Source organism: Schistocerca nitens, chromosome 2 (assembly GCF_023898315.1).
Source record: "Schistocerca nitens isolate TAMUIC-IGC-003100 chromosome 2, iqSchNite1.1, whole genome shotgun sequence".
NCBI classification, from domain to species: domain Eukaryota; kingdom Metazoa; phylum Arthropoda; class Insecta; order Orthoptera; family Acrididae; genus Schistocerca; species Schistocerca nitens.
This window is the reverse complement of record NC_064615.1, coordinates 944936829-944961372: the sequence shown is the minus strand read 5'-3', so window position 1 is coordinate 944961372 and position 24544 is coordinate 944936829. Positions and strand designations below refer to the sequence as shown.

Sequence of the window (24544 nt, the reverse complement as noted above, 5' to 3'; positions counted from 1 at the left end):
ACGCTCACAACAGTCCTCTAAAATGATCGTTGGCAGCCGACAACGCATACGAAGAAACAGTGACATCTTGCGAGGAAATAAATACCACATTCAGTAGCCAGAAGACATAAGAGTCTTATCGCAGCGTACCACCGCCGCTGGTTATCTTCCTCTTGCACACAGAAGCCATGGTCCGATGTTAGGTTGTATTGCTCATGTGCAGGATAATATTGCCGTTTCGTCTTGACGCCACGTCTCTAGAATGCCTCGTCTTTCCACTATTAAGTGTGTATCTGTAGCATCGGTCCACTCTCACTCTCCAGAACACGCAATTTTGTTAATTTTGGTCAGTACTCATTTCATGGTATTTTTCTCTAATTTTATTTATTCTCAGTCAATTCCTTTAATTTTTCTAAGTTTTCGTGATTTTACATATTTCATCGCATTTCCTTCAGTTACATATGTCACATCATTTTTTCGTGATTATACTAATTTTTCCTCGAATTTGACCGATTTTACGACATTTTTATATTTTTCCACATCTTTCCATGTGTATACGGTCATATTGCTGACTTAGCTATGTGCTGTTTGATTTTCTATGAGAATATTTCAGCATCTTATACACCAGCCTACTAAAAAATCCTAAGACTTGGCCTCTCACCGATGATCCACATTCATGCATTTTGGATTGAACGAACATGAAAAGTATAGTAACAGTCGCTTTGTACCTATATGAAATTGAATACTCGATTTATGCACAAGATGCAGCAGGGGAATAGAGCATGTTAAGTAAATCTTCATTCCTCTAGAGGAGGGTACTGAAACAGGTTTCCATAGATGGGCCTGTTTCATCACACATGAGTTGGAAGTTCTTTGATGACTGTGGTACGGTGAGATTTGCTGTTAGCGATCGCAGATAGATAGTGCCCTAAGCTAAACACAGAACACTTGATTGTATATGATTCGAATGGAGGTTATGCGACTCAACTGATACGCCCCGAGAGAACAACGGAAAAAATGGTTAAATGCGCGATAAATGGCCAGCAGCAACATCTCCATCTCTCTAGAATGCATCATCAGTCTACCATTAAAGCATTCCTCGTTACAACCCCATCTCAACCGATCAATCCATTCACTTTCTATCATCCTTTAACGCAGGTGTAACTCAATTTAGAGTGTCTTTTCCAGGAAAGCATCAAAAACAGCAGTCAACTTGCATATATCACTATCACTTCAGTAGACATACAGTAGACTGTTGTTAAAAAAAACTGTACAACAACTGTTTGTGATGTATTTGTTAGCTGGCAGCGCAAGGTTGTGAGTGGTGGAGAATACAGTGAAGCACATTTGAAATACTGTTTGTTAGGCTTTGAAACACCTAAACAGTGTCAAACACGCGATCCATTCTGTAGTTGTATATTGCACTCCAAGCTGGTATTACAGCGCTAAGGACACTTTATAAAAATCTATAAGGTGGGTGCCGATAACTTGAGGCGCCACCTGGGCTTATGATCCGACGTATATAAATTTATTACTCTACATTTCGCGATGATCCACGTTAAAACATTCTATTCCAACAGTCTTATCTCTGTCGACGAAAGATGACTGTTTCCCTGGTTTCCAGTACTTCCATGTCAACTTTTTCTCGTATTTACAATGAAATGAACACCCTTAGCTGCTTACAGGCGTTGACATACGTCAATGGGGACAGATTTTTGTGTGCCCCGTCCGGGACTCGAACCCGGGATCTCCTGCTTACTAGGCAGACGCTCTATCCATCTTTTTTTTTAATTTTTTAAATCTCATTTTGTTCGCTTTTGTTCGTTGCATCTGCTCGGGGCGGGCGTCGTAAGACAACCGTTTAAGTTCGTTATTGATCTATTAACTCTGTTTTTTTTATTACAGAGGGCACGTAACCCTCTGACCGAACACGTTGAGCTACTGTGTCGGCTAATCCATCTAAGCCACCGAGGACACAAAGGATAGCGCGACTGCAGGGATTTATCTCTGGCACGCCTCTCGCGAAACCCACATTCTCGACGTATTGTGCATGCAGCTAAGGGTGTTCATTTCATTGTAATTTCATTCTAACGAACTGCATGGTCACCGATGGTATCTGTTCTTTCGGACATGTCCGACAGAACAGATACCATCTTAGTATATATATAGTTAAGGCTCACCGGCCACTTGACCATCTTCTTCTTCTGTGCGAATGCACAGTGCCCGAACTCTTACGGGAATCGGCAACGCGCCGCGAGTAATGAGAATAATGGGCGGGGGCACTACAAATGTAGTGCGGGACAATATGTTGAGAATGTGGGTTTCGCGGGAGGCGTGCCAGAGATAAATCCCTGGAATGGCGCTATCCTCTGTGTCCTCGGTGGCTCAGATGGATAGCGCGTCTGCTATGTAAGCAGGAGATCCCGGATTCGAGTCCCGTCGGGGCACACATTTTCATCTGAAATATGTCAACGCCTGTTAGCAGCAAAGGGTGTTCATTTCATTGTAATTTCATTCTAACGAGCTGCATCGTCAACGATGGTATCTGTTCTTTCTTAAGAATACGGACATGTCCGAAAGAACAGATACCATCTTAGTATATACACTCCTGGAAATGGAAAAAAGAACACATTGACACCGGTGTGTCAGACCCACCATACTTGCTCCGGACACTGCGAGAGGGCTGTACAAGCAATGATCACACGCACGGCACAGCGGACACACCAGGAACCGCGGTGTTGGCCGTCGAATGGCGCTAGCTGCGCAGCATTTGTGCACCGCCGCCGTCAGTGTCAGCCAGTTTGCCGTGGCATACGGAGCTCCATCGCAGTCTTTAACACTGGCAGCATGCCGCGACAGCGTGGACGTGAACCGTATGTGCAGTTGACGGACTTTGAGCGAGGGCGTATAGTGGGCATGCGGGAGGCCGGGTGGACGTACCGCCGAATTGCTCAACACGTGGGGCGTGAGGTCTCCACAGTACATCGATGTTGTCGCCAGTGGTCGGCGGAAGGTGCACGTGCCCGTCGACCTGGGACCGGACCGCAGCGACGCACGGATGCACGCCAAGACCGTAGGATCCTACGCAGTGCCGTAGGGGACCGCACCGCCACTTCCCAGCAAATTAGGGACACTGTTGCTCCTGGGGTATCGGCGAGGACCATTCGCAACCGTCTCCATGAAGCTGGGCTACGGTCCCGCACACCATTAGGCCGTCTTCCGCTCACGCCCCAACATCGTGCAGCCCGCCTCCAGTGGTGTCGCGACAGGCGTGAATGGAGGGACGAATGGAGACGTGTCGTCTTCAGCGATGAGAGTCGCTTCTGCCTTGGTGCCAATGATGGTCGTATGCGTGTTTGGCGCCGTGCAGGTGAGCGCCACAATCAGGACTGCATACGACCGAGGCACACAGGGCCAACACCCGGCATCAAGGTGTGGGGAGCGATCTCCTACACTGGCCGTACACCACTGGTGATCGTCGAGGGGACACTGAATAGTGCACGGTACATCCAAACCGTCATCGAACCCATCGTTCTACCATTCCTAGACCGGCAAGGGAACTTGCTGTTCCAACAGGACAATGCACGTCCGCATGTATCCCGTGCCACCCAACGTGCTCTAGAAGGTGTAAGTCAACTACCCTGGCCAGCAAGATCTCCGGATCTGTCCCCCATTGAGCATGTTTGGGACTGGATGAAGCGTCGTCTCACGCGGTCTGCACGTCCAGCACGAACGCTGGTCCAACTGAGGCGCCAGGTGGAAATGGCATGGCAAGCCGTTCCACAGGACTACATCCAGCATCTCTACGATCGTCTCCATGGGAGAATAGCAGCCTGCATTGCTGCGAAAGGTGGATATACACTGTACTAGTGCCGACATTGTGCATGCTCTGTTGCCTGTGTCTATGTGCCTGTGGTTCTGTCAGTGTGATCATGTGATGTATCTGACCCCAGGAATGTGTCAATAAAGTTTCCCCTTCCTGGGACAATGAATTCACGGTGTTCTTATTTCAATTTCCAGGAGTGTATTTTTCTCGTATGCTTCTTATGGCTGCGTACTCGTTTCCAAGCCAGCCTCTGTGACCGAGCGGTTCTAGGCGCTTCAGTCCGGAACCACGCAGCTGCTGCGGTCGGAGGTTTGATTCCTGCCTCGGGCATGGATGTGTGAGATGTCCTTAGGTTAGTGAGGTTTAAGTAGTTCTACGTCTAGGGGACTATGACCTCAGATGTTAAGTCCCATAGTGCTTAGAGTCATTTGAACCATTTTTGAACTCGTCTCCATGTACAAGATTTTTCCCGCGCCAAGCAGAAGACAGGCAAGTACTTCCTCAATTTCTCCCGCATTTTGGTGTATGTTCCCATCAATTTATACGTATCTTCCGTCATCTTTCGTAATTTTATCGATTTTATGCGTTTTTATGCGATCTTAACGTTACTTTTCGCCACGAATTCTAAAATTGCTTGTAAATGTAGTAGAGTTGTCAACACCTAGCGCAAATGCACTATTTTTTTCGGTTGGATGGTATAGTATAGCACAGTACTTAAATGCATCCAGTCACCTCCAACCGCATATCCTACAGTTGCAGTGCGTTTACTCTGTTTTCTGTGTGTATGTGTCTGTGCATGTGTCGTCGATGGCTCCCAAGACCCGGAGTAGACCTGAGTTAGAGTAGAATGCAGGTACTGACAACAGCTCCTACTTCCTGTCTCCTCCCCTCCCCTCCCCATCCCGGATTGGGGATGCGTGGAAGACAGAGAGTGGTTCCTCAAACGGAAACATTTTAATCGCCCCTCATTTGTATGGTCCAAGTTTCAATGAGCTATGTTACTTGACAGTGACACATAATGAGAACATCAGTGCTCTTTGGCATCCATCATTTACAGTCATCAAACTCTTGAGTCACCAAAGTCTGTCAGCACACCAGCAGTCATGTACACTCATCATCAGCCAAACCATATATCAAATACAAACAAATATAAGTAAAATATTGCCTAGAAATGCAGACCTCTGGCTCCCAGTAGTCAGGCTATCAAAACCCTCTCTGGAACACCCTGTGTCCACTGTGATCAGTTCTCAAATGTGGTTTATACAAGTGAAACGAAAACACACATATCAAATGCAAACATGTCATGATTAAACATATCCTATGTCATGCCATCTAATCCTCCCAAAATGTTACCAGATCAGTAACTCATACAGATATTTCCACCTCCCGTGCCAAGAAAATTAATTCTCAGATGTAGATTCCTATATTTAAGAATCCGTACAATTATATTTATTCAAGTAAATAAAGTAAACCATAAATTTTCCTAAAGATTCATATACCATTCTGTACACAAAATTAATACTGAGAAGTATCTTACAACCTACTCCTTTCTGCTATTTCCATGAACAATTAATTCACTCACAAATGGCAAATAAACCTATTAATATCATTAAACGTTCACATGCATATACTTACCTATCAATGTTCCTTCCCTCAGTTATCTTATTACCACCTCACAACAAGCAAGTTAATTCTTTCCTATATGCCTCTACACATATATTTATAGAGACAAGTCAGCCTCAACTTCTTCAAATGTACCATTATGCAAAGCAGTTCATTTGACTCATTTTTGACTTGTCTCATTGTACCAACAAAGCTTCTGATATACCTATACCAGCTGTGCAAATTTATCACACATGTTCACTTAATTCAAATATATATAATGAATTTTACTGACCTCCAAAACAATTGCATCCGACATAGACAGTAACATGAATAAGCCCCCAAAATTATTATAAATACACAAATACATTAACATGATGAGCTTGAGGATTATTATAATTGCACATACTCAGTACAAGTCAACCACCACCTCTGTGAGGACTAGCTTCCTCAGTTCGATTTGCAGTGTACACTCTTGTCAGCAATATCTTGTGTCATTCTTGTTATCTGCTGCAATCTCTGCATAAAGACACTATTAATAAAGTACTTATCATTCAATCCTGTGTCTCTAGTACTTCCAACTATGGCATAGTATTGGGGTACCGAAAGTGGTGAACCTGTTATTGTGCATTTCTGTGTCATGCTGACTCTACAGTGATCGTCACTGTTTGTTGTGAACAGTGTTTCCCACAACTAGTGCTTCCTCGTAGTATGATACGTCAGATATCATGTGCCAACCTCCATATTCAAGTGCATTGCAGAGTGTTGCTGCAACTATGTTGAACACTGCTTTCCATTATGCACTCACAGCCCCTCACGCCACCTTCACATACCCACGTTGGGTTCCACCACCGACAGCAACTATTTCAGATGCTTCAGGTCACAGTGCAATGAATGCTCAGACTGAGCAAGTGGTGATCGAACAGGATCATGGCATCAGTATGCAAGTATGTACCCCTCCAAACCTGTATCATTTTTTGAGCCCTCAGGCAGTGCTGCCCCATCCACTCAGTTTGAGCATTCCAGACTCTTTCAAGATATAACAATCACAGCTATTCCTCCTGTGCCAATCTTGTCTTCCGCAGCATCCACATTTGTGCCCATGTCTACTGCATCTGCTGTGAGGCGTGACAACCCAAAATGCCCCCCCCCCCCTCATCCCCCCACCCACTACAGCCAAACATTGGGCATTATACTGTTGTCGCACACAGCCCTAGCTCACTTGAGCATACTGCCCTCACCTAGTACACAATTTTATGTTCCGGTGCTGGATTGGGCTACAACACCCCCCCCCCCCCAACCACTTTCCTAAGCTGCCTCCCCTCAACAAGGATAGCCCCTTCATATGATTCAACCTGGAGAACTCTACTTTGAAAGTAGCAGCATCACCAGTGATGACAATTCACAATTTGTATGCCTCATCAGACACTTACACTCTGACCTTTAACTTAGCAATATAATCCTGACTCAACCTCCTCCCCCCAGATACCTCAGTGTGAGGCAGATCGTTTTTGAGCTTCTTTCTCATTCACTGGAGGAAGCACTTCATGACAAAAAGTCATTTAATGACAAAATAACATACAATGCAGAGAATAAAAGCAAAACAGTCTGGGATGTTATAAAGAAGGAAATGGGGAGAGGCAAACAAATGCAGAATAACATACTGCTAAGGGAGGAAGATAAAGTAGTAAATGATCCACAGCACTTAGCAAACTATGTAAATGAGCATTTTTCAAGTGTTGTAGAGAAGTTACAGCAAAAATTCCCCCAAACAAATATAACTCCTGTAAATAATGTTGCACTAAATACAACGATGTTACTTCTAACCACAGAGAATGAAGTCAGTGAAACAATTCAAAAACTAAAAAATAAAAAGTCAGTAGGCTTAGATGAAGTACCAATGTGTATACTGAAACAATGCACAGGTATTATACAAGGCCCCTTAACAAATATAATAAATGAATCCTTCACATCATGGACATTTCCAGAGCAGTTAAAACAGGCAGGAGTTGTACCTTTGCTTAAGAAATGTAATGCAGAAGACATAGAAAATTACCGGCCCATTTCCCTGCTGTCAGCATTCTCAAAAATAATAGAAGCAATTACAAAAGACAGATTAATGAATTACCTGAATAAATAATATCTTTTAAGCAAATCACAGTTTGGTTTCCACAGATTAATGAATTACCTGAATAAATGCAATCTTTTAAGGGAATCACAGTTTGGTTTCCAAAGTGGCAAAAATACGGAGTCAGCCATAGTAGAAGTCTATGTGCCATTGTCTATCTTAATACCCTGTCAGACACTGTCTGGTGGCCCATTTGGATCATCAGGATTCCATACGACATCCAGCTGTAGTTCTTACCTTTGTCTACAGAACCCCTGAAACATACACTTCGACATGTGGATAGTGTGCATTTAGTTCGTCATGTCTATAAGAAGGGATTCTACTTCCTATGTTGGCAGTCATGCTTTGGAAATGCCTACCCCTCCTCCTCACCCACCCAGAGTAGATCATGTAGGATCTCGCACTTCACATTATGGGACAATGCAGCCACCTACATGCAGACCAGCCGCACATCTCACACTTCCTGTCCCCTACTCCACACCTTCTACTCTCAATGGCTTCCAGTGCAGTGTGGCGGCAGATGTCGTGACTTTACGTCCTGCTCCCAACTCTGCTTACCCGCGGTGTTGGTTACACATGAAATCCAGAGATGCACCCTCATAACTGCAACCCTCCATGTGCAGTAGGCCCCATGTCCCACACTTCTTCTCCAGGGCACTGCCTTCAAAATCAATCATCATACAATGATCACCTTGCATCTGGATGCCTCTACATGCTCGACAGTTTAACAAATACATGCTTCCTGCTGACACCAGAGTGGATGCAAGCATTATCCCAACAGCTCTCACTCCATTGGGCATCATGCCCTCATCTAAACATTCTGTGCACCTAATAATTCAGATATCAAAGTCCACTGTGGAGCTGTGCCACAATTTCAGCTCACCCCAAATCTGCAGTTCCCATGGACCTTCAACATGGCAGACTTCAAGACTCTGTCCTCAGAAGTGCCTAATTTAAGCTATTTGGCTTCTCATAGGACATACAGTCTGTTGCACTGTTGCATCATACTCCTGGCACACACATACCAGATTTCTTAGCTCCCCATGTCTCGCTGTGACACGCTTGTCCACCCATCATCCAAGTCTATACTTCTGACACCTCAACTCGCTACCTCCCTCATCATGTCTTACTCCAACATTGTGACACTGACATCCTTCATGCTGGCAACAACATGCTCTTCAGCTGATCATGGATGCTTCAGACAACCTGACGTGCACTTTATGTGGTCAGTGCTCTATACATTCTGATACCACCTGCAGCAACTTCATCTGATGACACAAAAGCTGCCATCCTGCAGACTCGACAGGTCAATGACTCTTCTTGTATCAGTGTTGCATGTTATGTCCTCAGCCCCTCTTCACACCTCAGGGCGAATTCAAACAGTACTTGTCATAGGTTAATGACCACTGAAGGCTCTCCTGTCAGTTCCAAGGCAAGGTGACACAGCTAACAAACTGTGCCAAGTTAAGGCCACTGTGCAGGAACTGTTCTTCTAGTATTCATCTTCACCTGTCCACCTGGTCCCTAAAACAGATGGAACTTACAGGTTGTGCAGAGACTACTGCAAACTGAAGGCATGTCCAGTACAATTCCGCACATTCAAGGCTTTGCAAAACAGCTGCATAGTGCACTTGTGTTTAACTTCATAGACTGCCACAAGGCTATCAAATCCCTACGCAAGCTGATGACATCCCTAAAACGACAATCATTACATTGTTCAGCCCAATCAAATATTGTTTCGTACCCTACGAATTGAAAACGGCCATCCAACTTGTCAGATCTTTATTAATCCTATACTTTTCCCGCTGTTATTCTGCTATTCCTGTCTGGCCCGATATCCTTATCTTTTTCTCTTCCAATGATGTACATGAGAAACACCTACTGCATGTGTTACAAGTCCTTGCGAAATTAATCATGATAAAACTCAACTTCTCCGCATAGCATCACCTTCCTTGGTCATGAAGTTACCACCAAGGGCATTCGTCCGACTTCTGATCGTGTCGCCTTCATCTCTGACCTGCTACTACCTAGGACCTGACATGATCTTTGCAGGTGATCTTTGCAGGCCACCTCATTTCAAGCCTCTCCTATGGATGCTTTAGTAGGCAAGCACACTTCCAGATCACGAAGAGTGGTTCTGATGCTATGTTACAAGCTTTTGAAAATCTCAAGGTCGTACTGTCCAATGCTATCACAATCATGCACTCCATTACCAATGCTTGTATCTCTATTACCATTGATGCTAGTGACTCCTGTAATGGCGCCATCATTCAGGAACATATAGGCAACATCTCACAGCCTCTTTGCTTCTTCTCCAAGAAAGCGTCTTCCTCCCAAAGCAAACGGTCTGTTTTTGACAGATAGTGATACACCATCTATGAGGCAGTGAAATGCTTCTGAGAAGACACTGCAGGTCATGAGGTTACCATCTTTATGGGCCACTGCCCCCTTGCGGAGGCACTAAATAACCCTGCTACCGACATTCTCCCTCGTCGTTTTCAACATATGGACTTCATTTCTCAGTACATTACAGACGCCCGTTACATCAAAGGTCCTGAAAATGTCGTGGACTACATGTTGAGAATTCACTCCATTACTTGGCCCCTTCGACTGTTCGAGCTGGCTCACTTGCAGCAACAAGACCCTGATGTATGGAATTGGTTACATGACTCATCTAACTACTGAGCCAAAACATTATGATCACCTGTTTAATAACTTGTTTGTCTGCCTTTGAAATGAAATACATCACTGATTCTGGGTATCAGGGATCCAACAGTTTGTTGGTAGGTTTGTGTAGGTATGTGGCATTAGACACCCATGAATAGGTAACGTACTTTGAATAAATAACGGTCCTCTGATTTGCGTATGTGGTGATGGCGCCCGATAGCGATCCAGATGGGTTCCATCGGATTTACATCAGGCGACTTTGGTCACCGAGACTTCAACGTGAGTTCAATATAATGTCCCTCAAACCATTGTAGCATGGTTCTGGCTTCGAGACATGGACAGTTATACTACTGAAGATGACATCACCATCGGGGAAGACATCAAGCATTAAGTGATGCAGCTGTCAGCGTTCCTTCGATTACTACCATAAGTCCCATGCAAGCACAAGAGAGTGTCTCCCATAGTGTAATACTGCTCCCACCAGACTGCGTCTGTGGCACACTGCACGTTTTGAGCCGCCGTTCATCTTGATGACAGCGTTTGTGGAGACGACCATAGTTCCAGTGTTGCAAAAATGTGATTCACCCGAAGAGCCTACAGGTTTCCATTGGTCGACAGTCGAATCCTGATGTCCCATACCCAATGCAATCACAACTGACAGTGTCATTAGGTCAACATGTGAACACGTAGGGCTAGTCTACTATGAAGCTCCGTGTTCAACAATGTATGATGGACTGTGTGCTGCAAAACACTTGTGCGTTCACCAGCATTGTACTCTTTTGGCAGAGATGCCGCAGATCACCATCTATCCTACTTTACAGAACAGACGAGCTTCCGAACCCCAAGCTCTGTGAAGAGTCGTCGACAACCAACAATTTAGTGCCTAGTGGTTGTTTCACTGTTCTACCTCTTTCCATAAATGCTCACGACAGCAGCATGTGAACATTCGATCAGCTTCGCCGTTTTCAAGTTACTCGTTCAAAGGCTCTGGGTAATAATGATCTGTCCTTTGTCAAAATATCTTATCTCAAGGGATTTCCCGATTTACAGCCCATATTTCGCTAGGATGGTCCCCCATCCATGTCTGCTCCACTTACATATTTTTGTTACCACGTCACGTGCTCCCAACACCACCAGGTGGCATCCAATGTCGGGATGGCAGTGGTCATAATGTTTTGGATGATCAGTGTATATGCCTGCCTGAATCAGCTTACTCCAGTGTTGTTTGACACTTCTACCCACACACTATGTCCTGTAGTTCCTTCTGCCCTACGACGCAGTCTTCAATGCCATTCACGACCTGGCCCACCCAACATTAACGCCGCCACAAGCCTGCTTACTGAATGCTTTTGTTTGGTCGAATATCAAACATGACTGCCGCACTTGCGCATGTGGCTGCATTTGCTGCCAAAGTAGCAAAGTCAGTCAAGATACACAACCTCATCTTCGACATTTTGACATCCCGAAAGGACATTTTCGCAGTGTATATCTCAACATAGTTGATCCCCAACCTCCCTCGGAAGATTTCAAACTCATTCTTTCTGTGATTGACCAGACTAGTAGGTGGGTGACGGCTATCCCCCTTGCTGACATATCAGCCAACTCAGTAGTCCATGCCTTTGTTCACACCTGGCTGGCCCATTTTGGCTGCCCATCTTCAATCACCACTGATCAGCATCGGCAATTCAAGTTGCTCCTTTTTGCTAAGCTCTGTAATCTATGTGGCGTTCCTAAGTTCTGTACCATTGCCTACCATCCACAAAATAATGGACTTGAAGAATGCTGGCATCGCACTCTGAAAGCGGTGCTCATGTATCGCACTAGTGGTTAGTAGGAAGTGTTGCCATTGGTCCTCTTGGACATTTGTACCGCCTTTAAACAGGATCCTTAGTCATCTTTAGCTGAGATACAGTATGGCAAACCTTTGATCCTTCTCAAAGAGTATGCCGAGGACTCCAACCTTTTTCTCCCCTCTGGTCTACCTGCAGTAGTCAAGCACATCTGCTCACAGATCTCACACATTTGTGTGCCCCATGCCCACAGAGCACTGCATACCTTCTTTCACAGCAACCTCACCACTTGCAACTAAGTCATGCTCTGTGATGACTCTGTTCACTTGGCTTTGCAGCTCCCTTATTTGGGCCCTCACAAGGTACTATCATGTTCTAACAACACCTTTGTTACTCTCCTCAACAGTAAACCAAAAACTGTATCCTAGCACAGGTTAAAACCATCCTATGCAATTGATGACACCGCCTTGCATGACCCGTCATCCATTGAACCTACTCCATTTGAGTGTTACAACCCATTGTTAGGTCAAAGTGCACTGATTCTTGCAACTTCTTCTGACCCCCCTCCCTTTCAGTGCTACAGTGATTCCCTTAGTGTTGTGTTCGGAGCAAATGGTTCTTGTGTGCTCATTCTAATGGCTCATCTTTCACCAGCACCATGTTCTCCATCAATGTCTCGCCATTCACTCCCAAAGATCTTTTGATCCAGATCCACAATGATGTCCTCTTCTTTCTCCATACTCTTCCCCACTCCTTTGATGACCCCAACACTACCCACATTACCCTTCTCAAACATTACCCTTTACCTCCTTCCACAGATGAGGCCAACATTACTGTCTCATAGACTCCTACAGGCAGCTTACCATTGCCATCCTTCTCCTCTCCACGTCCTCAACCCACTCCCCCCCCCCCCCCCCTTCACATCCTTCACCCCATGCTGTTGGTCCCCTCTGCCTCTCTTTTTGGCACCAACGTTACTTGCTTTCTTCACCTCCTTCTTTCTCACAGAGAAGCAGTCCAGCCTCGCCTTCCCTCCCATGACAGCTACACCACAGCTGGTCACACCAGCTCTTATCACATCGGGAGCTTGTCCACAATCTCTGCTGGGCTCCGCACTACCAGGAGGGGCTCTACGGTGGCAGTCAACTCAGTATGTGTCAACTACCACCTCTGTAAGGGCTAACTCCTTTGATTATTTTGCAGTGTGTGCCCTTGTCTGCCACGTTTTTGTGTTGTTGTCATTGTTATCCACCATGATCTTTGTGTAAAGATGGTCACTAATAAAGCGTTAACCATTCAGTAGTGTGTTTCTAGTGTTTCCAACAATGGTATAGTACTGGAACACCCACATGTACATTGAAATGAACAAAAATATGTTTCAACATAACCATTATCTTTCTTTCTTCTTACACTTTTGAGTCTACTCCACTTTTTTCCATCTTTATTCAGCTGCCTTTCATTTTTTGATGTTTTTCATCCAAACAACTTTTCACAGCACTACATGGTGTGATTACACATCACAAGAACATTAAAAAGACTCACCACAGCATATTATAAAACTGAGTATGAGATGGGTGACATGCTGATAACAATAAATAGCCTGAACGTAACATAACATAACAAGGCAGTTGGTGTGTTTTCTCCTATTTATAACATATTTTTGACATATGAAGCTTCTTGAAGCATACACTTTTTTAATTACTATAATTTTCTAAGTGGAGCATTAATTTTAACAAAAGTATATGTTTTTGAAAACTGCAAGTTTAGTATGGTGGTATATTATAAAATGAGAATAGAATAATATTTGTTATTTAAATTATTTAGAAATTTTAATGTATTGTTCTAGAATTTGAAACACTTTTTTGTGTGTGTGTGTGTGTGTGTGTGTGTGTGTGTGTGTGTGTGTGTGCAGCCATGCACACAAAGTGTGAGCAAAAGGTAATGGGAATTTTTGTTTTTCTTAAAGAATCTTCTCCTCAGATACACTACGCTCATACTAGCATTTTTTCCAATCTTGGAAGCACTTCTGTAACTCACTTGTCATTATGGTGTTCAGCTCCTTCAGCAACCCTGTTTTTATCTCATCAATAGAGGCAAAATGCTGTCCTTTCATGGTTCTCTTCAGCCTCAGGAATAGAAAGAAGTTGCAGGCGACCATGTCCAGTGAATACAGTTGCTGAGGCAACATAACATTTTTTGTTTTTGCCAAAAACCCACAAACAAGCTTTAAGATATGAGTAGAAGCATTATCGTAACGAAATTTGCACAAGTGGTTTTGACACAATTCTGGTTGTTTTCTTCGGATTGCTTCACACAAACGGTGTATAACTTCCAGGTAGTATTCCATACTCACCATACATAGAAGGCAGAAATTCATAATGCACTATCCCATTGTAACTGAAGAAAGAAGTGAGAAGAACATCCACATGTGATTGAAATTGTCAATCTTTTTTTTTTTTTCTTTTTTTTTCAGTCTTGGCTCTTCAGACAGTTTCCACTGTGATGACTGGGCCTTGGTTTTGATGTGATACCCATGTACCCACGTTTTGTCACCTTCTTTAGAAGTTCTGGATAGTTACCCTCTTCATTCATCAATTCATGAGCAATGTCTATGCAACATCATTTTTAGTCGAAATTCAACAACTTCAGAACAAACTTCGCTGCTACACATTTCATGCCCAAAACATCAAAAAATTGCTAGTCATGAGCCATAGGATATGTAGACATCATTAGCAACCTCACTGATTGTAATTTGGCAATTTTCCAGAGCTATTTTTTTTTATTCTTCCACAATGTTCTAGGGTGTCCAGGGTAGTTGTCATCTTCAGTGTCTTCTCCACCTTCTCTGAAACATTCACAGTACTCTTAAACTCTTGTCTGATTCATAGCTAATTTGCCAAAAGTGACAGTCAAAATTTCAAATTTGTTACTGCACTTTATTCCATTTTTAAGCAAAATTTAATGCAAATTTCTTAACCTAAAGCAATTATTTTTAAAAAAATCAGTAGTCTATTAATGAGGCAAGAATTACACCACACACACTGTAGTCAAATAGTGCACTGCAGATTATTCAGACACTGGAAGGCTTCTCCAGAGACATTTTGGATGTTTTTAATTGCTCCTCCTTTGAAATCATAAATTAAACTATTTAAGTTAAGGTCCATAGTTTGAAGTTCACCACCCTCATGGAAAGGATCACTTACAAGATCCAATTTTGTCATTAAGCTTTTACAGTGGCCTGTTCCTGCCCTTATTCTGTTTAATCTTCTCAAGAGTCTTCATGGCAGGTCAAAACCAGGAAACTGTTTGCTCATGTAAGCAACAAGGGCTCAGTTCTTTGGGGAGTTACTTTACCAGTGCTCCTGCCAGTCCCTTTCTTCCTCAAAAACTTCTGATTTTGGGGCAGTTTTCCAGAGAGGCATCACCACCTTCACTCAATCCATTACATGCAAATGATGACGAATTAAAATATCACACTGGTTTGATAACTACTTCTGCTTCTTTTTCATTGCAGCATTTGTAACAAAAATGATTTTCTCTCATATGTAAAAAATAACATTTCAAATGAGGTTTTTGGAATTTTAATACAATTAAATTTTATCTGTTGACTAATTTTTTGTAAATCGTGTTCTTTACATGGAATTATTCCATTTTAAATTATATGTTTCTAACAAAACTTAATGCATTTTTATATTCAGAATACTTATGACTAAATACTGAATATTAAGTTTCAGTCTAAAACATTCTAACATAATCCTAATAATTTCTTAAATTTGTATCTCACTCACTATATTTAACAAATTGTGTAAAGGAAAACTACAGTTGTTAAATAAATAGTGGCTTCTAATTTTTTTCTGAATGCCTCCTCTGTCACAAAATAAATTATGAGATGGTGAACCTTTATTGCTGTATGTTCAACATACATATTGCGTTTGACAATAACTTGAAAGAAATGCTTCTGTAGTTACAACACAGTGAATTAAATAACAACTTCTGTTTAATCACATGTATTACACATATTTATTCATATAGTGAGATATAACAAAGATTTGGGCTAACTACTTAAGTAAAGAATTTTGCATTTTTGCCTACCCCCAGATACATTCCAAGCTCTCCACACTAGTCTGTCCTGAACAAGCCTTTTCCTCTTGGCATAACTACCAAATCAACATCCATTTGAACCACCTCCTTAATGCCTCAGGATGTGTACTATTCACCGACAACTTCTTTCCATCAATGTATATACTAAGATGGTATCTGTTCTTTCGGACATGTCCAAAAGAACAGATACCATCGGTGACCATGCAGCTCATCAGAATGAAATTACAACGAAATGAACACCCTTAGCTGCTTACAGGCCTTGACATACATCAACGGGGACAGATGAAAATGTGTGCCCTGACCGGGACTCGAACCCAGGATCACCTGTTTACATGGCAGATGCTCTATCCATCTGAGCCACTGAGGACACCGAGGATAGCACGACTGCAGGGATTTATCTCTGGCACGCCTCCCATGAAACCCACATTCTCAACGTATTGTCCCACACTACATCACTACATTCGTAGTGCCCCTGCCCATTATACTCATTACTCGCAGCACGTTGCCGATTCCCGTAAGAGTTCAGGCACTGTTTGTGCATTCACACAGAAGAAGAAGATGGTCAAGTGGCCGGTGAGCCTTAACTATATATATATTAAAATGGTATCTTTTCTTTTGGACATGTCCGGAAGAACAGATACCATCGGTGACCACGCAGCTCGTTAGAATGAAATTACAATGAAATGAACACCCTTAGCTGCTTACAGGCATTGACATATGTCAACAGGGACAGATGCAAATGTGTGCCCCGACCAGGACTCGAACCCAGGATCTCCTGCTTACATGGCAGACGCTCTATCCATCTGAGCCACCGAGGACACAGAGGATAGCACGACTGCAGGATTTATCTCTGGCAAGCCTCCCGCGAAACCCACATTCTCAATGTATTGTCCCACACTACATTCATAGTCCCCCCGCCCATTATATATATATATATATATATATATATATATATATATATATATATATATATAACAGAGGGAAACATTCCACGTGGAAAAAATATATCTAAAAAGAAAGATGATGAGACTTACCAAACAAAAGCGCTGGCAGGTCGATAGACACACAAACAAACACAAACATACACACAAAATTCTAGCTTTCGCAACAAACTGTTGCTTCGTCAGGAAAGAGGGAAGCAGAGGGAAAGATGAAAGGAGGTGGGTTTTAAGGGAGAGGGTAAGGAGTCATTCCAATCCCAGGAGCGGAAAGACTTACCTTAGGGGGAAAAAAGGATGGGTATACACTTGCACACACATCCATCCGCATATACACAGACACAAGCAGACATTTGTAAAGGCAAAGAGTTTGGGCAAAGAGTTTGGCCCAAACTCTTTGTCTTTACAAATGTCTGCTTGTGTCTGTGTATATGCGGATGGATATGTGTGTGTGTGCGAGTGTATACCCGTCCTTTTTTCCCCCTAAGGTAAGTCTTTCCGCTCCTGGGATTGGAATGACTCCTTACCCTCTCCCTTAAAACCCACCTCCTTTCATCTTTCCCTCTCCTTCCCTCTTTCCTGATGAAGCAACAGTTTGTTGCGAAAGCTAGAATTTTGTGTGTATGTTTGTGTTTGTTTGTGTGTCTATCGACCTGCCAGCGCTTTTGTTTGGTAAGTCTCATCATCTTTCTTTATATATATATATATATAAGGCTCACTGGCCACTTGACCATCTTCTTCTTCTGTGCGGATGCACAAACAGTGCTCGAACTCTTACGGGAATCGGCAACGCGCCGCAAGTAATGAGTATAATGGGCGGGGGCACTACGAATGTAGTGCGGGACAATGCGTTGAGAATGTGGGTTTCGCGGGAGGTGTGCCAGAGATAAATCTCTGCAGTCATGCTTCATGCTATCCTCTGTGTCCTCGGTGGCTCAGATGGATAGTGTGTCTGCCATGTAAGCAGGAGATCCTGGGTTCGAGTCTTGGTCAGGGCACACATTTTCATCTGTCCCTGTTGACGTAAGTCAACGCCTGTAAGCAGCTAAGGGTGTTCATGTCATTGTAATTTATTTCCATCAAGCTATACTAAATTTCTTCTTCTCCAGTTTGATTCAGTACCAACTCATTTGCTATTTGATTTAGTCATGTATCTTCTGTAGTCTTCTATGGAACCACACAAAGCTTTTATTCTCTTCTTGTCTGAATTGCCTGCCATCCATGTTTCACCTCCACACAAGGCTACATCCCAGAAAAATAACTACAGACAAGACATTCTAATGCTTACATTTATATTAGCTGTTAATAAATTTTAGAAAATTAACCTGTCTGCAATTTGTATCATCTGTACTTTAGTCATCATCAGTTACTGTGCATCACAAATAGCAAAACTCAGCTAAAATTTTAGTGTCTGATTTTGTAATCTACACTGAGGTGACAAAAGTTATGAGATATCTTCTAATACTGTGTCAGATCTCCTTTTGCCCAGTGTAGTGTACCAGTTTGACACATCTAGGCCTCAACAAGTTATTGGAGGTCCTCCACAGAAATACTGAGCCATATTGCCAGTATAGCCATCCATAACTGCTAAAGTGTTGCCAGTGCAGAATTTTTTGCACAAACTGACCTCTTTGTTACATGCTATAAACATATGATGGGATTCACATTGAGCAATCTGAATGGCCAAAGCTTTCACTTGTATTATCTAGAATGTTATTCAAGCCAATTGCAAATAATTGTCACCCAGTGTTCATCGTTGTTTGGGATCATGAAGTCCATAAACGTCTCCAAATGGCCTCCAGATAGCCAAACATGACAATTTCCAGTCAACAGTCAGCTCAGTTGGTCCAGAGAACCCAGTCCATTCCACGTAAACACAGCCCACACCTTTGTGGGGCCACTACCACCTTGCACAGTGCCTTGTTGACAGCATGAGTCAATGGCTTCATGGGGTCCATGCCACACTCAAACCCTACCATCAGCTCTTACCAACTGAAATTGGGACTCATCTGACCAGGCCATGGTTTTCCAGTCATCTAGGGTCCAACCAGTATGGTCATAAGCCCAGGAGAGGCACTGCAGTTGATGTCATGCTGTTAGCAAAGGCACTCGCATTGCTCATCTCCAGCCACAGCCCATTAATGCCCAATTTCATCATGCTGTCCTAACGGATAGGCGAACGGTCTACCCGACGGGAGGCCCTAGCCACACAACATTTCTTTCAACGGATAGGTTTGTTGTATGTCTCACATTGATTTCTGTGCTTATTTCATGTAAAGTTGATTGTCTGTTAGCTCTGATAACTATAGACAAACGCCCCTGCTCTCTGTCATTAATTGAAAGGGACATTGTTTCCACATAGGTCTTTCAGTGCCATGTCAAATTCTTCTTGCAGTAATCACACTTTCTATCTCATCTTCACCTACTTCCTCTTCTCTTTCTACAATATCATCCTCAAGTATGCTTCCTTTATATAGATTCTCTATATACATCCTCTAGCTGCATATGCTTTTGTAGCCTTGCAGTAGTCCTCCAGCCAAATCTGCTTAACCAATTTGTTCTTCTTGGCGAGTCATTTTTCAGAGATCAATGTCTCACATTGATTTCTGTGCTTATTTCATGTAAAGTTGATTGTCTGTTAGCTCTGATAACTATAGACAAATGCCCCCGCTCTCTGTCATTAATTGAAAGGGACATTGTTTCCACATAGGACTTTCAGTGCCATGTCAAATTCTTCTTGCAGTAATCACACTTTCTATCTCATCTTCACCTACTTCCTCTTCTCTTTCTACAATATCATCCTCAAGTATGCTTCCTTTATATAGATTCTCTATATATATCCTCTAGCTGCATATGCTTTTGTAGCCTTGCAGTAGTCCTCCAGCCAATTCTGCTTAGCCAATTTGTTCTTCTTGGCAAGTCATTTTTCAGAGATCTGTATTCCCTATTCTCTCTTCATTTTCAGCATTTTCATATTTTCTTCTTACATCAAAATTCTACCAGGTGGCTTTGTCTTCTTTTCCTACCCCCTCCCCTGACCTCCCTCCTCTCTTCTCCCCCCATCCATGTTCTCCTACTATTTTTCCTTCTCTTCCTTTAACTGTCTGAATAATTTCCTTCATCACATCATACATTCTTTCAATCTCTCCACTATCTGAAATTGAAACTACAATAATAAATTAACAAACTTTAACACTGATATTGAGAAAATATCTTATTACAGCATGAATCACCTGCTTTTTTTATGGTTGAGCCTGCCAATATGGGCACTTATCTGAATACAGATTCAGAGATTCATATTCCAGTTATTAAAGAAACTTGCTGCAGACAGTTACATAACTTATTATGTCACTCAGTTCTAAGTTATTCAAACATTACTGTAGGTCAGTAATATATAATCTTCAATGTTCACTTGAAGCCTCCATTTGTCCATGAAGTGAAATAGTACAGTAAGCTTACTATGTTTTTCTTCTACAGAAAAAAACTTCCAAACCAGGTTCTCGGAAATATAGTGCAAAGCCCCATTACTGGAATAAAACCCTATGAAAAACATTATAAGAAATTAATGCTGGACAAATTGCCCAGAGTGAAGCTGCAAAAAATACTACATTGAAAGACAAACCATTACCAACAAATTGAAAAACAAGCACAGCTGTAAAATTGGAAGGCCCACTGTGATTACTAAATAGAACACTGTATTACTATCATTGACTTGGGTCTTCCAAAATCAACTGTATCTTGACTTCAGTAAAAGAAAAGTAGGTAGCTTTAAAGATAAAATGCCTGCATAAGATGGGGGAAAGGCAGTTTTAGAGAGACACAGTTCAGAACTGTGTTTCTCAAGTATTTCTAGGAACTTTCTGCTGTAAGTTATGATTAATGAACACTTTTGTAGAAAAATACAATTATGAAGTTGGAGGTGTAACTGCTGAAAACGTTTTCAGTTTTATGAAAAGTTGGTTTCATGACATAGCAGTAACATATTTCAACATGCTAAGATAATTGAAAACACCTACAAATCACAGTTTACTGTCATGTTCTGTGGTAATGAAGTAGGAGAATTCCTTCCTCCGTGTCTTAGTTTCAAATACAAGCAGAAACAGGCTGACTGGATTTATATTTCACCTTCTGGAACATGAACGAATTCATCTGGCAGTGGATGGATGGAACAGTGTGTGTTCGATGACTGGTTTCAAGCTCCCTTCCTCCCCTTCATTTTAAAGAATGATGGCTGGAGAGTAATTATTGGTGATAATCTCCCTTCTTACATCTCAATGAAAAATTTGGCTCTGTTTGAGCAAAGTAGTACTAAGTTCATTTGCCTGCCATCAAATGCTAATCATCTTCTGCAGCCTCTAGATGTGGCATATTTTCTTCTTTAATGGAGAGATATTCTTTCTCATTGGAGGAAGACTCCAGAAGGAAAGAAGAAACAGTGTCTTCCAAAGGATACATTTAGTGGCCTACTGGCAAAGGCCCTCTAGTTAAGTGAACAAATAGCTCCTACAAATCTCCTAATAAAAATGTTTGAGAAATGAAACTTCTTGGCAGATTAAAACTGTGTGCCAGACTGAGAGTCAGACTTGGGACCTCCACTGACTGAGCTACCCAACCATGACTCATGACCCATTCTCACAGATTAACTCCACCAGCACCTCGTCTCCCACCTTCCATACCTCACAGAAGCTCTTCTGTGAACCTTGCAAGACTAACACTCCTAGAAGAAAGGATATTGTGGAGACGTGCCTTAGCCACACGCTGGTGGATGTTTCCAGAATCAAGATTGAAAATTTCATCCTGGAAACATTCCCCAGGCTGTGGTTAAGCCATGTCTCCATAATATCCTTTCTTCCAGGAGTGATAGTCTTACAAGGTTCTCAGGAGAGCTTCCATGAAGTTTGGAAGGTAGGAAGTGAGGTACTGGTGGAAGTAAATCTATGAGGACACATCATGAGTCATGCTTGGGTAGTTTACTTGATAGAGCAGTTGTCCATGAAAGGCAAAGGTCTTGAATTTAAGCCTCGGTTCAGCACACAGTTTAAATCTGAGAGGAAGTTCCACACCAGTGACCAGTGCACACTCCACTGCAGAGTGAAAATTTCATTCTGTTTGAGAAATGTTGACTATATCTTGTGAACTGTGATAGTCTTACAATGACTCCCTTATTATGCTAGAAATGAGTCTTCTGTAACTGATGAGAAGTGTTGAAACTGAATCCTAGAAATATTCTGAGACAGTAAGACAGTCAGCTCTGAATATGAAGGTTGTCAAACAGAGTAAGTTGCTGACAGAACCAAGTATGAGTGTATCTGCAGAAGATGTCAGAGAATTTTATGAGAATGAGGAACTAAGTAGTGACATGGAGACAAACACGAAAGGTGAAAGAAGAGACTGAACTGATGGTTTATCAAACTCCGTATAACACAACCACAATCAGGACTGAAAATGAGAGGAGGTGTAAGGACTCATGCTGCAACAGTTAGAACTTTGTTTAAATTTATTATGCCTACAGATGCTCCAGCAAGTTTCAGTGATGTAGCTGAATTAGATGTAAACAGCAATATGCATGTTCAAATGAAACTTGTAAACCTGTCATGTTGTTTTCATTGGGAGAGGATAAGGTTCTAAAAGAATTATTATTAACTGATATGTTCAGTAAACTATTTATATTTGAAGAGAACTTTCATGTAAATGATTGTCATTTCGGAATATGAGGGTAAATGCTGTTCTGGAAAAGTCAGTGCAGTATAGGAGCAAGGCAGCTTGATAATATTCTGAATAACTTGCATGATTAAGAAAGAAAAACACTGGGCATGGCCAGAAATGGAAGCTGAAATTTATTACTTTAAGGATACTGTAAATAAAAAGGTGCACTTTTCATATCAGTGATGAACTCCTGTTGTGATCATCAATGAAGATTTTAAAAGAATCTATGTCCTCTACAGTATTAGAAAAAGTGTATTGTTATGTTTATAGGAAAATTTGCACATTTTTATTTGTAATATATATTATTAAGAATTAACAGTAATAAATATGTTTTTCTGTATTTATATTCCCTTAATATGATAGCTTTGAATTCCAGTTTGATACAAATATCTCGATACTTTGAAGTAAACGTGCAATACTGAACTGACCCTGTTTGTTTTGACTTCTTATTAACATTGGATTTGCTTTTGGTAGGTAAAATATAAAGAAAATAACATGCTTTTAAGACTGCTCTATAGTTAATATGAATGATAGCATAACTTTGAACAAGTATTAAAACTGAAACTAATACACATTTTTACTTTCCCAACCACACAGTAACAATAACTTCAAATTGTTATGATACCTGTTGTGATGTGTAGTATATTGTGTGATGAGTATTTTCAAAAATATGGAAAAAAGGGCTCAAGATGTCCCAGTGGACAAACAGGATGTGCTTGTCAAGTTGTCCAACTTACTGTAAGGTTATTTTTATCTGCTTCATCCAGTCCTCATGGCCTTTAACCAACTCATGTACCAGGATGCAGACACAAGCATCAACAATCCACTCCCTGGAATGTGCCAGGATTCTGATCTTCACTGCACAAATAATTTCCTTCACAAGCTCCCACAGACAGAAATCTAGTGGTCTTAAACTGAAGGAATGTGGTGACAACTCCACCAGACCACTATGACCTAGCTATCTTCGGAGAAACAAGATATTTAGATTATCCAGACAGCTGGCTCATTATTATGTTGGGCCCCATTGTGCTGAAAAAAAGTTCGCAGCCCATCTTCATCTAGCAGATATAGATAATGGTCAGCTGTTAGTGTACCCTGAATGAAGAATGGTCCACTAATATAAGAACTCCATATTTCAGGTCATTGTGCCAACTATCTTTGATGTATCCATCCACTGAAGATTGACATCTGAAGAGTGTCTGTGATTCTGTTTATTTACCCCACCCCTTCATACAGAAATTCGTTTCATCCAAAAAGAGTAGGTCACAGGTGAAACAATCATTTTCATCCAGTGTCTGTGTAACCCATTCTGCAAACTGAATTGTCATCAGTGGGATGTTGTAACATTTGGTTTTTGTAAGTATGTCATTTGTGTGTGGCAAAAACTGTCATTATTGATATACAGTTGACCCAGTTTTATGCATTCAGTACTGCTGTCTGCAATCATATTGAATGATGCCAGAAAAGTGACCAATGTTGCTTCATCTATAGCCATTTTCAATCAGCCAGCTTTTGGTTTCGTCTGTGACAGAGCCAGTTTCAGTTTCTTATAATTTTGTGAGAAGTTTCACTAACATACTGGGCATAGTGGGTGGTATGTCTGGGTGGTGTTAGTTGAAATTCTCTCCCCTGATATCATGATGATCTGAATACATTCGCCTTATGTTAACACTATCAAAGCATTTGGCTTGTGTTAATGGTATCAGCTTTCATCTCACATGTAACGGAGAAAAAAACACTCGTAACTCAAAAATTAATAATGTTATGTGCAAATGAAAGGCATCATTGTTTTGCTATTGAAGTTCTC

General features: G+C 41.9%; 1 protein-coding gene across 1 annotated transcript in view; it reads left to right on the top strand.

Moving 5' to 3' along the window:
* LOC126235464 (protein Wnt-4-like) overlaps positions 1–22426 on the top strand; it is a 129710-nt gene extending 107284 nt beyond the window's left edge. Inside the window, exons 5-6 of the mRNA XM_049944186.1 lie at positions 13001–13164; positions 22307–22426. Of these exons, the coding sequence (XP_049800143.1) occupies positions 13001–13164; positions 22307–22426 (284 nt within the window). The remainder of the gene's footprint in view (positions 1–13000; positions 13165–22306) is intronic.
* The last annotated feature ends 2118 nt before the right edge of the window (positions 22427–24544 follow it).